General features: G+C 47.5%; 1 protein-coding gene across 1 annotated transcript in view; it reads left to right on the top strand.

Annotated features, from left to right (window-relative positions):
- The window catches only part of LOC122801280 (arf-GAP with coiled-coil, ANK repeat and PH domain-containing protein 2-like), a 2,104,317-nt gene that overhangs the window by 550,460 nt on the left and 1,537,832 nt on the right, over positions 1-16,025 (top strand). Inside the window, exon 11 of the mRNA XM_044070827.1 lies at positions 14,334-14,385. Coding sequence (XP_043926762.1) covers positions 14,334-14,385 — 52 coding nt within the window. The remainder of the gene's footprint in view (positions 1-14,333; positions 14,386-16,025) is intronic.

Below are 16,025 nucleotides of genomic sequence, written 5' to 3'. Positions count from 1 at the left end.
CCCGCAGCCTCAGGAGCCATCGGCTGGTGGCCCCACTCTTCTGAGGCTTCCCTAGAATATCCTTCCGAGGAGCCTCCCCAGAAGAGGTTATATAAGAGGAAACATATTGACTCCCAGGATGTCTTTGACATCGGACACTGACCTTGAGGCGTCGGAAGGGTCCCCCAAGTCATCCTCTGATGTCTCCTTTGTAGACATTTTAGAGATACCTAAGCAGAGGTACGACTGGCCCATTATTGACCCTTCTGATGAGTCTGTGTATGTGAAGGCTTTCGGGTCTCAACCTTCTGCCTCTTGGGTGTCTCCACCTTTTGATGAAATAATGGATTTAGTCAGTTGAAAGGTGTGGGGATACTCCTGACACCGTGGAGCTAGTCACCAGGAGACCAAATAAGTTCTTTTCTGCTCCTCCTGGTAAAGAGTTCTTGTCCAAGGGTGTTCCCGTAGATGCCATGGTGGTGGCGGCAGCAGAAGGAGAACCTCTTCATCTGTTTATCCTCCAAACAAGGAGTCTCAGCAGATGGACAGATTTGGGAAGTGTATTTTTAGTTCAGCGGCCTTTACCCTTTGATCGTTGAACTCTCTCACACGCACTTCACGAGGTTGCAGAGGGATCTCCTCAAGGAGTTTAGAGATTCCATGCAAGGTGCGTGTACTGAGGGAGTTCCTGACAAAATTTCTCCACAGTTGTCCACCTTAAATTCTGTGGTTAATTCCTCCATGCGACTTGTATCTTATGCTGCGGCTGGAGCGAGTAGAGCAGTGGGTTTCATAGTTGCCTTGAGGCGCCACTCCTGGATGCGCTTATGTAATTTTGCGGAACCATTCAAGTCTACTTTCACCAATCCCTGTTTGATGGTTCCTCATTGTTTGGTTCCAAGGTGAAGGATACACACACTTTGTGTGAGCAAGAAGGAAAGACTCTCTCTGTCGTGAGAGTGTGTTTTACTGTCCCTTTCAGACCATACCCCAAGGGTCAAAGAGGCGGTAAAATGTGGTTCAAGAAGTCCAAGGGCCTTTCCTGACACAGGGTGAATCCTCCTTTAGAGGAAGAGGAAATGGCAGGGGTGGTCTGCAATACCAACAAGGTTGTGATTCCTTTCGAGGACGGCCTTATCAGCACTCCTGATGTGGAGCCCGACTGAGTTTTTCTGGGGCCGGTTGGGGGTCGCAAAGAGTTGTTACCAGAGGCTATATCATACCCTTTTCCCTATCACCGTTAGTTCCCAAAAGGATCCCAGATGTACCACCCAATCTCGGGGATCAGGCAACTGTGGAGATCAACAAGTTGCTCGCAAAAACAGTCATCCAGCCCGTCCCAGCAGACCAGATAGGATCCGGAACTTATTCCAGGTTCTTTTTAGTTCCAAAACGAACCGGAGATTGGAGGCCAATATTGGACCTCAGCAGACTGAACGAATCAGTGAAGGACAAGTTTCAGATGGTAACACTACAGTCTATACTCCCGTGGTTAGGGAAAGAATTTTGAATGTGCTCTCTGGATCTTCAGGACGCCTATTATCACATAAAAATGGACAAGGCGTCCAGAAGGCCATCTATGCTTCCAGCTGGGAGCCAGTCACTGTCAGTTTTGCACTCTGCTCTGCCTCCAGGGTGTTCACCAAATGCATGGCAGTAGTGACAGCTCACCTGAGAATGTCAGGGATTCCTGGTGTTTCTGTATTTGGACTGGCTCCTGACCGCCCCCACCAGGCATCTACTCATCCAAAATAGGGATGCCACGATTCAACTTTGTGCTCAGTTAGGTTGTGTCTTTTGGCTTTTCCAGGTTAGGGGTCGCCACAGCGGAACACCGGTCCGCTAATGATTGGCAGTTGATTTTTATGTACAGAGTTGCCAGCCCTGGCGCACAACCTTCAATGAAGGAACGCCCATTCACGCATGTCTACACGCAAAAGACGCTCTAGCTGAGAGTCGAACCAGACAGCGTCTTACTGTGAGGCGACAACGCTACCGCAGCACCACCACGTGTGCTCAGTTAGGGATCTCCATAAACTGGAAAAAATCTGCATTATTGCCCTCTCAATCTAAGAGCACAGAACTTAATCTCCCAAGTTGAACGTTTTCTTACATTGCAAAAAGTCAAAGCAAAGTGGGTTCTTCAGCTCCTCGGGACTATGGCTTCCACAATTCTATTTATACCATTAGCCAGGTTGCAGATGAGAATTCTCCAGTGGCTTCCGTTTTCCCAGTGGTCCTTCCAATTTCTCCCACTCAGTCATCCTAGCCTGCTGACGGAATCATGCAAGAAGGACCTTCGTTGGTGGATATATCCCAGTCAACTGTTCATGGGTACCCCCTTTGTTCCAGCCCAACCCGTTGCCACTGACCACGGATGCCTCCCAGATCGGGTGGGGGGGGGCATTATCTCGGCAGGACTGTCCAAAGCACATGGCAAGAACACGAGGCTCATCTGCATATCAATGTTCTGGAGATGAGGGTGGTGCTTCTGGTGTTGCAAGCACTTCAAGACCTTCTTCCTCTAGGGACAATTGCGATAGTCAGACAACATGTCGGTGGTTTGGTATATCAACAAACAGGGTGGTACCAGATCTTACCCACTCTGTCGAGAGGCCATGCGAGTTTGGGAATGGGCGAATTCTTCCCAGCGCTTTCTGGTTGCAACGCACATTACAGGGATGACCAACGTGATAGCCGACAAGCCTAATGGCCTCACAAGTGGTCTCTGAAACGGGAAACAGTGGATCAGATTTTACGGAAATGGGGACAGCCTTGCTGTGACTTTTTTGCCAGCCTAGTCAATACCAAATGCAGAAGCTATTTTTCCCTCATTCCCCCTCCGGGGGAGTCTCCCAGAGACGCTATGGCTCACGATTGGCCCATGGTACTTCTGTATGCTTTTCCTCCAATTCCTCTCATTTCTAAAGTGATTCAGAAAGCCAGTTGGCTGGGAAGCAAGTTGTTCCTCATTGCTCCTTACTGACTACATGTGGTCTGGTTCCCCTTTCTTGAGCCTCTCCTCCTGGACGATCCTTGGATTCTGGACCCAGCTCCAGATCTATTGACTCGCATGTCTGGTTTGTTACACCCCTCAATCCACACCCTCAAAAAATGACAGTGTGGCTGTTCCAGTTCCATCCATAGTCAGGCTTCATGATGTATCATCTTCAGTGTCACGTATTCTTATGTCCTCCCATAAACCTTCAGCTAGGAGGCTGTATGGCAGTAAATGGAAAAGATTTTCTATTTGGGCACAGAGCAAGAATGTAGATCCATACACTGCTTCTATCCCTGTGATTCCGGATTTTCTTTCTGAGCTTTTTCAACAAGGATCTGCTGCTGCCACTGAGTCTAATTGGTGGTCTCATTTTCTTTTAAGTTTTCCAGATACCAATTTAATGACTTATAAGCTATGCAAGACCTTTTTGAAAGGGGCCACTTTATTGAGACTACCTCTGCAAGAACCAGTGGCTTCTTGGGATTTAAATTTTGTGTTGTCCAAATTGACTTCTCCACCCTTTGAACCTTTCCACTCATCTTCTCTAAATTTCTGTGTTGGAAGACCTTGTTTTTGGTAGCTATCACATCAGCTAGACTGGTATCTGAGCTACAGGCCTTGTCTTTTAAGCCACTGTGTTTGATTTTTCACAAAGACAGGGTGTCATTACGTACTAATCCCTCCTTTGTTCCCAAAGTTTGTTCTAATACTACTTTAAACCAATCAATAGAACTTCTAGTTTTCTTCCCTAACCACTGTAATACAGCTGAATACCGTTTTCATCAGCTAAACGTTAAACTACGTTTTTATCTACAGCGGACTAAGGCTTTCAGGAAATCGGATCAATTGTTCCTTTCCTTTTCTTACTCTAGATTGGGCTTACTAGTTTCTAAAGCGACACTATCTAATTGGATTTCCAGTTGTATAGCCTTTATATATAGCTCAGAGGGCAAATCTTTACCCTACAGGATCAAGGCTCATTCTGCCAGGTTGCTGTCTACCTCAACAGCCTTTCAAGCCAGGGTACCACTTGATAATATTTGTGCAGCAGCTATGTGGGCTACCCCTCACACTTTTATTACACATTACAAATTGGATTTGGCGTCCAGGGATAGAGCATCCTTTGGCTCCACCGTGCTCTACTATTTTCCAATGAGCCACCCAAGAATAAGGCGCTAGGGATGCTGTCCCATATGTAAAAATTAAGGTGAGATCATACTACCTAACATAAAGAAGTTATGTACTCACCATAACGTTCCTTGTTGGTAGTCCATCTCACCCTTCATTTTTACCAACCCGCCCCCATACTGGAAGATCTGGAAGTAATAATTTGGTTGCCCTTGGTTGGAGATCCTTTAGTATTGGCTGTTTTTATGGTTGTTTGTTCTAGTGAGCAGCAAACAAGATCTGGGGGTTGTACTGGTGCACCATGGGATACCTGCTTAGCCACGAGCCAACCAGAAGTCTTCCAGCTTGTAAATAGTCTGTCGGAGCAGAGGCTTGGCTCCAAACCCATATGTAAAAATGAAGGGTGAGATGGACTACCAGCATGGAATGTTATGGTGAGTACATAACTTCTTTTTTTCCAGGGTTACAGATTCCACTTCCACAACTTACCAACCCCATAAGGTTGACCAGACCTACCCCCAAATCAGTGGGCAGAGGCTCAGCAGCTGGTTCTCTCTCAAGTATCAGGGCTATTCAACCTGTCCCAGCAGAAGAAAAGGGGCAGTGTTTTTACTCAAGACTATTCCTGGTACCCAGAAAAGACAAACCTGGCGTCTTGTCCTCTACCTCTCTATTCTAAACCCCTTTTGGTAATCCCAAAATTCAAAATGCTAACACTTAAACAGCTGCTTCCTATGCTAGACACAGATGCCTGGTTGGCAACCTTGGACTTAAAGGAAGCTTACTTGCACATTCCAATAAGGGAATCTTGTAGAAAATACCTACGCTTCAGAGCAGGCTTCATGCACTATCATTTCTCTGCACTTCTCTTTGGCTTATCTACTGCACCCTGGTTATTCACAAAGTGTCTAGCTCCAGCCATTGCATTTTGCAGGCAGAGAAATATTCAAATATACACATACCTTGATGATTGTCTGATTCAGGCAGAAAGCCAGGACATGCTATTAAAATGTCTGGCATTTGTAAAGAAATTTCTAAACTAGCTGGGGTGTACCATAAATGCAAATCTCATCTAGTACCCTGCCAACAAATTGTATTCCTAGGAGCAAGCTTGAACACATAATCTCAGATGGCTTACCTCACACCAGAGCAACAAGTTTGACAGCCTACTTCAAACTATTGGCCACAAAGACCCAGCTATCTGCAAGGAAAATCCTGCAAGCCCTGGGGTTCATGGCCTCTTGCATTCTACTAATTCCATATGCAAGACTGCATATGAGGAAACTACAGTGGTGTCTAAAAAGCCTATGATGTCAACATTCTCAGGACCTGAAATCTGATTCCTATCATTCCTTGTATAAAGACAGAGTTCCTTTGGTGGGCAGAGGCCTGCCACCACAACAAGGGGCTCCCTTTGTCTACCCTCTGCCGCCCAAACCCTGACTACAGATGTATCAGACTATGCATGGGGGGCTCACTTTGCAGTGCGGTGCATTCAGGGCAAATGGACCCAGAGTCAGATGCTCGTGCATATCAACCAAAAAGAAATGATCTGAAGTAGGGACTTCATTTGTCAGCAACCTTTGGGTCTTGGATCCGACTTTGGATCCGAGCCGGCAACTTATTTTACAGCTTATGGATCCGAGCTCCTAGCTCCTCCCCTTACCCATAATCCCCTGCCAACCCTGATTGATCTAGTTTGCCGCTCTTAGTAGAGACAGCTGGATTTTGAGCTCCTGGCGATTTACCAGATAAGTGGTTAAAACTTGTAAAATTAGAGAGTTTTTCTAAGTGTTTTAAACAGTGTCTGTGATTTACGTTTCCCTTTTGATATATTTTTTTAATTTTTAGTGTAATCCCTCCCCTCGCTGGTTCGTAGAGTGTGTTTGTGTTTTTGGGGCCTAGTGTGATTGTGTAGCTTACGTTAGTTTTTTGTTATGTCAGAGGCCCCAAAAGCCATTTTGTCCAAGTGCTCCGAGTGTGGCCATAAGCTTTCACCAGCAGATGGCCACACTCGGTGTGTTCGGTGCCTTGGGGTTGAACACCTGTCCTCTGGGTGTGCCATTTGCACGGCGTTCAACACCAGGGCACTGAAAGAACGGAGGTCGAAGCTGATCCTGGCGGGACTTTTGCCCCCGGATTCGGCTTCGGCCTCTGCTCCCATGGCACCTCCTCAGCCTTCAGTGGTGGCCACTCCTGCCCCCCTTCCCCCGGCCGGGATTCAAACTTCCACTAAGGCGCCGGAGGACAGGGAGGCCAGGAGGGAGAAAAGAAGGGAGAAGCACCACAAGCGGTGGACCAAGGCCTCCGCTTCGGCCCCCCCAGCTAAGCGGGCTTCTCCTTCCATGGCTTCCAGGTCCCCTCCTCCTCTGATCCGATCCCCTTGCTTTTCCCCGGGACCCGAGGAGGAGGAGACCCGATCCCCGTCGAGGTCATCGAGGTGGCATTCCCGGCCCGCCTCGGTGGCCTCATCGAGATCTACTTAGTCTTTCTGATGCAGACTTGGACCAGATGATAAGGTTCATCCAGGCCCAGCTGCAGATGGGAGTTTTCTTACCTCCCTCCTCCTCTGGGGGGGAGCTAGACACCTTTTTTTGCACAGATAGCTCCTTCTCCAACCCACTTTCCGGGTTCAGAGCGCTCTGAGCTGGGCAACGTTGGAGCCGGGGGTGGGTCGGCGCCGACTGTACTGGGTACTTCGGATCCGACCCTGCCCTCGAGTCTGTCGGGTCCTTTGGATCCGACCTCTCGGAGCTGTGGGCCGAGCATCTGATTCGAGGGATTGTGTGCCTTCGGCTCCATCCAGGTCAGAGCACATGGGTCCTTCGGATCCGGTGGCCTCGGCGCCGGTTCCGATCCCTTCATCAGATCCGAGTGGGAGCCGGCTTTCGGATCCCAGGGAGATGGGCTCCCCCTCAGCCTTCGATGTAGTGGAGAGGGCACTGTTGAGAGCATCCGGACCCCCGGTCCTTGCATCGGCTCCACCCTGCACTCCCCCTCTGCTGGGTCAGGCTTCCATCACCCGGCCACAGGGACAGCCTGCTTCGATGTCCCAGGTTGTTCCACTGGAACAGGATATTGCTGGTGAGACTCGGACAGTCCCCCCGAGGAAGTGCCTCGCAAGCATAAGTGTAAGAGGAGACACGTGGACTCCCCCGAGTCCTTAACAGAGGACACTTACTTGGATGAAGGGGAAGGCTCCCCAAGGTCACCCCCGAGGATGTCTCCTTTGGAGACATCATGGAAATGCTCAGGATCGGGGGGGGTATTTGCCCCCAAGGCTTCCTCCGACGAGTCCGTGTTCCTGGAGGCATTCGAAGCAGGCCCGTCTACCTCTTGGGTGTCCCCTCCGGCTGACCCCCTGGTGGACCTTATCACCACCAGGGCGTGGAAGGAGCCGGACAATGTGGAACCATTCCCCAAACGCCCGGATGGAGTTTTGAGTCCCCCTGCAGACCGGTCACATTGGAGCAAGGGTCCCCCGTAGATGCCATGTTGATGGCGGCAGCCACGAAGAGAGAATTAGCTCAGGAGAGCCCCTCTGTCCATCCACTGAGCAAGGAGTCCCGCTCGATGGATCGCCTCAGGAAGTGGGTATTTAGTTCAGCGACCTTCAGGTCCCTGAATTACATGGCACATGTCATCAGGATGTAGCAAGATCTTATCAAAGAATATGCTGCTTCCCCCCCAGAGTCCATGTCGGCGGAGGGCAAGCAGTTGTATTCCACTCGTATGGCCACTCTAAGATCAGTTTCAAATATCTCTATGCGGCTTTTGTCCCACGCCACAGAGGGAGCCGCTAGAGCCAGCAGAGCGGGTCTAGTCATGAGACGTCAGGCCTGGCTCCGACATTGTGACTTTGCGGAGCCCTTTAAGGCGTCCTTTGCGAATGCCCTCTTTGATGGTTCTGCCTTGTTTGGCAAGACCATTCGCGAGACACTTGTCCAGTGCGAAAAGGACGGGAAGACGTTGTCTGCCGTCAGAGTCCGCTTCTCTGCTCCCCAGAGGTCCTTCTCCAAGAACCAAAAGGGACAGAAGAAGATGTGGTTCCGGAAATCGCAACATTCCCATCCTGCTCCGGGCAACCAGTCCTTCCTTGGCAGAGGAGGACAGGGAGGACGCCGCCCTAGAGGCAGAGGGGCCCCGAGAAATTTTGGGTCCAGAGAAACTTTCCTGATCGGCCCACGCCGCAGCCCTGAGGGGTTGTTCGACTGCTCCACTCTGGAGGCAGTCGGGGGGTGCTTCTCGAAGCACCTGGCGGCTTGGGAGTCCATTACGTCAGATCGCTGGGTGCTTCGTATCATATCCAGAGGTTACAAAATCCCACTGCACCATGTCCCCAGACTCAAAAACCTCCCCGATGTACCTCCCGATCAGAGGGAGGCGGCAGCTGCAGAAATCCAGCAGCTGCTAGAAAGAAGAGCCATCCAGCCCATCCCCCCAGATCAACTCAGATTAGGGTTTTACTCCAGGTTCTGTCTGGTGCCAAAAAAGATGGGGGACTTGAGACCGATTCTCGACCTTTTCACTCTTGAATCTGTCTTTAACCAAAGAAAAATTCCGGATGGTCACCCTTCAATCCATTCTCCCCCTCTTGCGGGAGAGCGACTGGATGTGCTCAGTAGACCTCAAGGATGCGTACTACCACATTTTAATGGACAGACGATCCAGGAGGTTTCTCCCCTTCTGGCTGGGAGCCAGTCACTATCAGTTCAGGGTCCTTCCCTTTGGTCTCACCACAGCCCTCAGGGTGTTTACCAAAGTGTTAGCGATAGTGGCCCACCTGAGACTCCAGGGAATGCAGGTCTTCCCGTACCTGGACGACTGGCTCCTGTCCGCCCCAACAAGGCATCTACTCTGCGCAGCCAGAAATCACCACCTCCGGCTAGCTCCCCATCTAGGCATTATGATCAGCCTGGACAAATCCTCCCTTGCTCCAACACAAGTGATAGATTTCATAGGGGCCAATCTAGATACGAGAAGTCTGTGAGCGTTCCTCACTTCGGAGCGACTTCAAAACCTGAGACTTCATGTGCGGGCCATCCTCCACTTAAAAGCCCCACCGGCGGAATTGGTCCTGAGGGCGCTAGGCTCCATGGCAGCAGCAATAACTCTTCTTCCATACGCTCGTCTGAATATGAGGGTGCTACAGTGGACCCCTTTAGTCCAATGGTCCTTTCAGTCTCTCCCCCTCAACCATCCTATCTCACTCAGCAGGGCTTGCAGGAGGGCCCTCTTATGGTGGCTCCAGTCCCCGGACCTTCATACGGGACGACCCTTCTGCACGCCGCCTCCCCTCGCCACAGTGACCACGGACGCCTCTCACCTCAGGTGGGGGGGGGGCATTGCTCAGGCAGAATGGTCCAAGGCACGTGGAACGACACAGAGACCTCCTTGCACATCAACGTTCTGGAGATGAGGGCGGTGCTGTTGGCATTGCAAGTACTTCAGAACCTTCTCCCCGTAGGAACTATTGCGATACAGATGGACAACATGTCAGTTGTCTGGTACATCAACAAACAGGGGGGAACCAGGTCCTACCCTCTGTCGAGAGGCCATGAGGGTGTGGGAATGGGCAATCTCCACCAACCGCTTCCTTATCGCAACGCACATTCCGGGACGGTCCAACATTCTGGCATACAAGCTCAGCCGCACTATTCTTTCCCCTTACGAGTGGTCTCTCAATTCTCAGATAGCGAAGCGGATTTTTGCCGAATGGGGACAACCCTGCTGCGATCTTTTTGCCACTCCCTCAAACACGAAATGCTCCAGCTTCTTCGCTCTGACCCCCCCCCCCCCCCGGGGAAGCCCCGAGAGACGCTCTAGTGCATGCTTGGCCTCCTGGTCAACTTTATGCCTATCCTCCTCTACCCCTGATGCTGAAACTGATGCAGAAAGCCTCTCTGTTGGGGAGCAGAATGATCCTCATTGCCCCATTCTGGCCTCGTCAAACTAGGTTCCCTTACTTGTGGTCTCATCTGGTGAATCCTCCCTGGATTCTGGATCCCATTCCGGATCCAATATCCCATCCCTTAGGCCTACCGACCCCGAATCTGGACAACCTGAAGCTGACAGCTTGGCTGCTCCAGTTCCACTCTTAGTCAGGACTCCCGGCATCTCTTCACCAGTTAAAGCCATCTTGGTGGCAGCCCACAAACCTTCCACTAGAAGAGTCTATCGCAGTAAATGGAAGCGTTTTTCCATCTGGGCGGAACATCATAACATAGATCCCTTCACGGCTTCGTTGCCAGCCGTCTTGGATTTCCTCACTGGACTCTCTCAACAGGGAGCTAGCTGTTCTACGGTCAAGGTTCAATTGGCAGCCATTTCTCATTACCATGTGGGACACGAGTCAGGTCCCTTGATGACTGCGAGATTATGCAAAACCTTCCTCAAGGGTACCTTCCTGCTCAGGCCTCCTGTCAAGGAAGCTGTACCCCCTTGGGATCTATCATTAGTCCTTCAAGCCTTGACTGCCCCTCCCTTTGAACCAGCTGCCTCGGCTGAACTTAAATATCTTTCCTGGAAAACAGCGTTCCTTGTCGCCATCACTTCAGCGAAAAGAGTTTCCGAGCTTCAGGCCCTTTGTGCGAAACCTCCCTACTTGATTTTTCATCAGGATAGAGTGTACCTCAGGACCAATCCCTCCTTTCTTCCTAAGGTGGCCTCAGAAACCAATATCAATCAGTCCATTAACCTGCCAGTTTTCTTCCCTAAGTTCCACTATAAAGGAGAATACAAGCTGCATTCCTTAGACGTGCAGAGACAACTGCGCTTCTACATTCATAGGACTGCTGGTCACAGACAATCCGATCAGTTGTTCATTTCCTTTGCCAAATTCAATCTGGGTAAAGCTATTTCTAAGGTCACCTTATGATGGATTTCACAGTGTATTCTTCAGGCCTATGAAACTTCAGGGAGGCCCACACCTCAGGGAGTACGGGTGCATTCGTCTCGCGCCATATCTACTTCTGCTGCCTTTAGATCTAGAGTATCTTTGGATGATATTTGTTCTGCAGCCACTTGGGCCTCTTCTCATACCTTTGTCAGCCATTATAAGCTGGATGTTATTTCCAGAGGGAGAGCATCCTTTGGCTCCGCAGTGCTCCAGAACATCCTTCCATGATGGCCGCCCAAGATTCAGGTAGCTGGGGACTGTGTCCCAAAGGTTGCTGACAAATGAAGTCCCTACTTCAGATTAAGAAGTTATGTACTCACCATAACGTTCCATCTGAGTAGGTGACTTCATTTGTCTGCAACCATCCCCCCTCCTTCCCCCTGGCCTTCAGAAGTCTATTCTTGAATGTCCTTTCTTGGTCCCTTTCGGGACATTTTTGGTCTGAGATTTTGTATAAGGGCAAACTTGATCCGAGGTCAATCAGGGTTGGCAGGGGATTATGGGTAAGGGGAGGAGCTAGCAGTTCGGATCCATAAGCTGTAAAATAAGTTGTCGGATCCAAGACCCAAAGGTTGCAGACAAATGAAGTCACCTACTCAGATGGAACGTTATGGTGAGTACATAACTTATTAGCTGTACAGAATTCCGTGACAGCCTTCAAAGACCACATCCTTCCAGAACAATTATTGGTAAAGGCAGACAGCACCACAGTTATGTGGTACATAAACAAGCAGGGGGAACCCACTCGTACCCTCTCTGCAGACTAGCCATGGCTCTGGAACACAGCCTTGAGCTACCAAGTGCACATGCAAGTTCATTTCCTGCCATGCAAGCTAAATTCGCTGGCAGACAACCTAAGCAGAAACCTCGTGGACCCACACGAATGGAAACTGGAACCAAAAATATTCAACCTCTTGAGGAACAAATGGGGGACTCCAGAGCTAGACCTGTTTGCCTCCCCTCAGAACTACCAATTGGACGAATTCTGCACAAGGACTCCCCACAGTCAAGCTTGGAAAGTGGATGCCTGTCCTTTACCTGGGAAAGCCTTTCAGTTTATGCCTTTCCCCCTCTGCCTCTCCTCTCGAAGGTTCTGTTAAAGATCAAACAAGACAAACCAAGGACAATACTGATTGCCAGACTGGCCTTGCCAGCACTGGTACCCCCTCTTGTGCAGTATGGTACTGCTGGATCCATAGCACCTACCTCAGACACCTTCCCTGCTCTCCCAGCAGGCGGGCCAGATTCTGCACCCTCCACTTCAAACCCTGAACCTTGCAGCCTGGCTAATTCCTTGAGCTCTCCAATAGCATCCCTCAGTAAGCAGGTGCTAGGTGGCATTCTGGAAGCAAGGAGACCTAGTACTAGAAAATCCTATGCTGAAAAGTGTAAAAGATACTGTTCTTGGAGCTAGACTCAGGAGATGGGCACTACGGTGCCCAGTTTACTTCATATTCTTCAATATTTAACAGAAATGGTCCACAGGGGCCTATCCTTGTCCATTAAAATTCATACCTCTGCCATTTCAGCACATTATAATACTGAACCACCCCTCTTTTCTCACCTCCTGTTAAAGCAGTTGTTCAGAGGGGCTAAAAATTTAAGCCCCCCCCCCAGGCGAGCCCCTACTCCAGCCTGGGACCTTAACTTTGTATTGGAAAAGCTCACTCTCCTTCCATTTGAAGTAGCTGCAGAGTTGAAATTCCTTTCTTGGAAAATATCCTTCCTTGTAGCCATCACTTCAGCAAGAAGAGTGTCTGAATTACAGGCCCTCATGGCAGTGGAGCCCTTCATTATCTTCCATGCAGACAGGGTTTCCCTCAGGACCAATCTTTCCTTTATGCTCAAGGTGGTGTCTAGTGTGGCTCTAAATCAGTCCATTCATTTGCCTACTTTTTTTCCCGAATCCACAAAACAGAGAGAATACTACTTTCTTTGTACGTGCACAGACAACTTAGATTTTATTTGGACAGGACTAAGCCTCTCAGTCTGAACAGCTGCTAGTTGGCTTTGCTGCAGGGGCAGAGGGGAAGGCCATTTCAAAGCAAACCATTTCTAAATGGATAGCCCATTGCATTCATTTCTGCTATAAGCCCCATGAAAAACCTACCCCACAGGGGATAAGATCACATTCCACCAGGGCTGCATCTACCTCTACAGCCTTTCTCAGAGTGGTCCCTACCTGGGACATTCTAGAAGCTACTACCTGGAGCTCTGTTCATACCTTCACCAAGCATTACCACATGCCTATTTTTTCTAAATCCAGAGCTGGTTTTGCCACTGCAGTTTTGCAGGTTTTAATAGCTGGCCCTAATGCTCTCTAACTACCTCCTCCCTTTCTTAGCTTTGGGAATCTACCCAAATGTAATGACTGCAACAGTGAAACACGAAGAATGTAGTACAGTTGTGTACACTTACCATAAATGTAGATGTTCAAGTGTATTCACTGTTGCAGTCCTGGTTACCCTCCCTCCAGCCCCCTGACTTCTCTTGGCTCTTCCTTTCCTTCTTTGGTATATTTGAGCTTTCTGGTGTATTTGCTTTTTGTTGGAGGTGTAACTTAACATGTAATTGCTTCCCATTATGGGGGCACCTGACATCTGGGGCAAGAAAAAACAGTGTAATGGCTTTGGCTGCATGTTTTATACCTCTGACGTCATGGAAGAAGAGAGCATCCGATGCAGGAATCCAAGACTTTTAAATTTAGGCCGGCTGAGGGCTACCTACAGGCAGATTACCCAAATGGTAATGACTGCAACAGTGAATACACTCAAACATCTACATTTATGGTAAGTGTACACAACTGTACTTTTTTTTCCCCCCTAAAAGTGACTTAAATTAACATGCTTCAGTCAGTGAGTTGGTTTAAAGAAATGATATTTCTGAGATCTGGAAGCAGGCTTGAGTACGTTATTACAAGGGAAGAGTAGCATTATAATTAATATGTAATGCAGCTTAGTTCCCATTCTCTCTCTCCATCCTTTTTCATAACAAGGTCAGTGATTCTTTGAGTACTCATCTTAGATTCATTACTGTGCGTTACTGAAATGTTAGTATTTTGCTGTTGTGTAATGTTCGAGATGTCATTGTGTTGTAATGCCAGTTTGATTAACAAATGTGATAAGTTTTTAGCACACCTGTCATTTCCTTGATTTCAATGAAAACTAGAACCAGCTACATTAGCTACTGAGTAATTAGAAAGATTTGGAGTGCTGCACTAATCTATTTTTGTTCTAGTTTGATGCTGCTGAAATAAATGAATTCTGTTAAAACAAGTTAATGTTCAGCCAGCTCAAGAAGCAATGTGTTTACTTTTTCTGTTTGCAGGCGATGGTTCTCAATACAGAATAACCAACTAGTTTACCAGAAGAAGTTTAAGGTAAGCAATGCTTGTAATAGAATTTTATGTATTTGTCATTTGTTTAATCGTGTTAGTCCAGCTGAGCCAGGGGCCCATTTTCAGTGGAGACCCGAGGAGAAAAGCTCCAGATTACAAGTAACAATATCACAGAAGTATTGCAATGGAATGGAAGATCTATTCATTTGCACCTAAATTAGCAAAACTATAATATTTTAATGTTTGTTGATTTTTTTTTTAACTGTTTGTAGGGGTGTGTGATCGGATGAGATCTTGTTCCATTTGTCTTGTGTACAAGTTAAAATTAATGATATGCTGCTTTTCTCTCCCAATACAGACATTTGCTTTTGCCAGTTGTGTAAATGTTCTGTTGATCAAGTAGTTAGTTTTCAAGTCAAGTCTTTGCATCAACTGCTTGAGTTAATTTCCAGACGTTTGTTGTCAAGGTTATAGGTAGAAGTCCTGTTGTAGAGTTGAGCCAGTCTGAGGAATTTTCCTTAAGATGTGACGCATGGTAGACTTATGTAGAAGGGGTTGAATTTGCTTCCTCTTATTACTAAGCAGCTGCATTTTTAGGAATGTTAACATGGAAGAAAAGTCATGGAAAAAATAATGAAAAAAAAAAACAAGGTTGATTGTAATTAACTTAAAGAAACACAGTATAGTCAGACCTTGGTCATTTTTTGAGAGCCTACTATGATACCATGTTTTGCTATTAGTGGAATGACTTAGTTAATTGGTTTAGTAGGCTGTATGAGAGAACCCAAGCCCCCACTGAAAATGGGTTCTGATCAGTCGGGCTTTGAGTCAACTAAGAAAAACAGGCTTTGTATTAGTGTAATACCTTGCAGAATGCACAGTAGCAAGTCCTGCCTAAACCCAGCCACCATCCAACCATCAGTGACGTCTTAGTAAACTTAAGTAATATTCATACCATTAGCGGCATGAATATTAATTGTCTGTTTGTAGTTTATCCTTTTCTTCAATGTAACTGGAAACAAAAGATTTCAGCGTTCGGAAACCAACAAACAGAACCAAATGTAATAAACGCTGATCCCCTGTGTCTTGACACGCCAACCACAATGAACGGTCACAACAAAAATGGAAATAGAACCGATAAATAAAATCAAGAATTTATTATCCAAAAAATAAGCGCTTTCACTCGCTATACTGCGAGCTTCATCAGAACTCAATAAAAATGTAATAAACTCATTTAAATAACCTCTTTGGCGCCAAACACACAATAGTGTGAAATGCCATAAAACTTGAATAAATGGCATGGAGTAAAAAAACTCATTCTCCCTGTCGTAAAAGTAATATACTAATACAGTAATATGTCAACAATTTGTCTAAAATCTTATGACACTTAAAATCCATAGTTTTCACAAATTATAAAAATAATAATTAGTTATGTACATTGTAAAATTGGCTTAATGGTGATGTAGTCGTTCAGTCCTGGTGCATTGGAGGCATCTGTATATAACAGCCACCAGATTTCTTTATAAGACAGTATTCCTTTGTAGTCTCCCCCTCTAGGGTCTATTTGAACACTGTCAAATATGGCAAATTTAAAAAGGCGTCTGTCTCCGCATTTTTTCAACATGTCTATATAGGGCGTTATTAACATCCTTGGTCTTTATACTGTATAAATGTGATATGCT

This window comes from Protopterus annectens, chromosome 4.part1 (assembly GCF_019279795.1).
Source record: "Protopterus annectens isolate FY-2018-M chromosome 4.part1, PAN1.0, whole genome shotgun sequence".
NCBI classification, from domain to species: domain Eukaryota; kingdom Metazoa; phylum Chordata; order Ceratodontiformes; family Protopteridae; genus Protopterus; species Protopterus annectens.
Note: the sequence above shows the minus strand (reverse complement) of the source record. Positions and strands in the feature narration are given on the sequence as shown.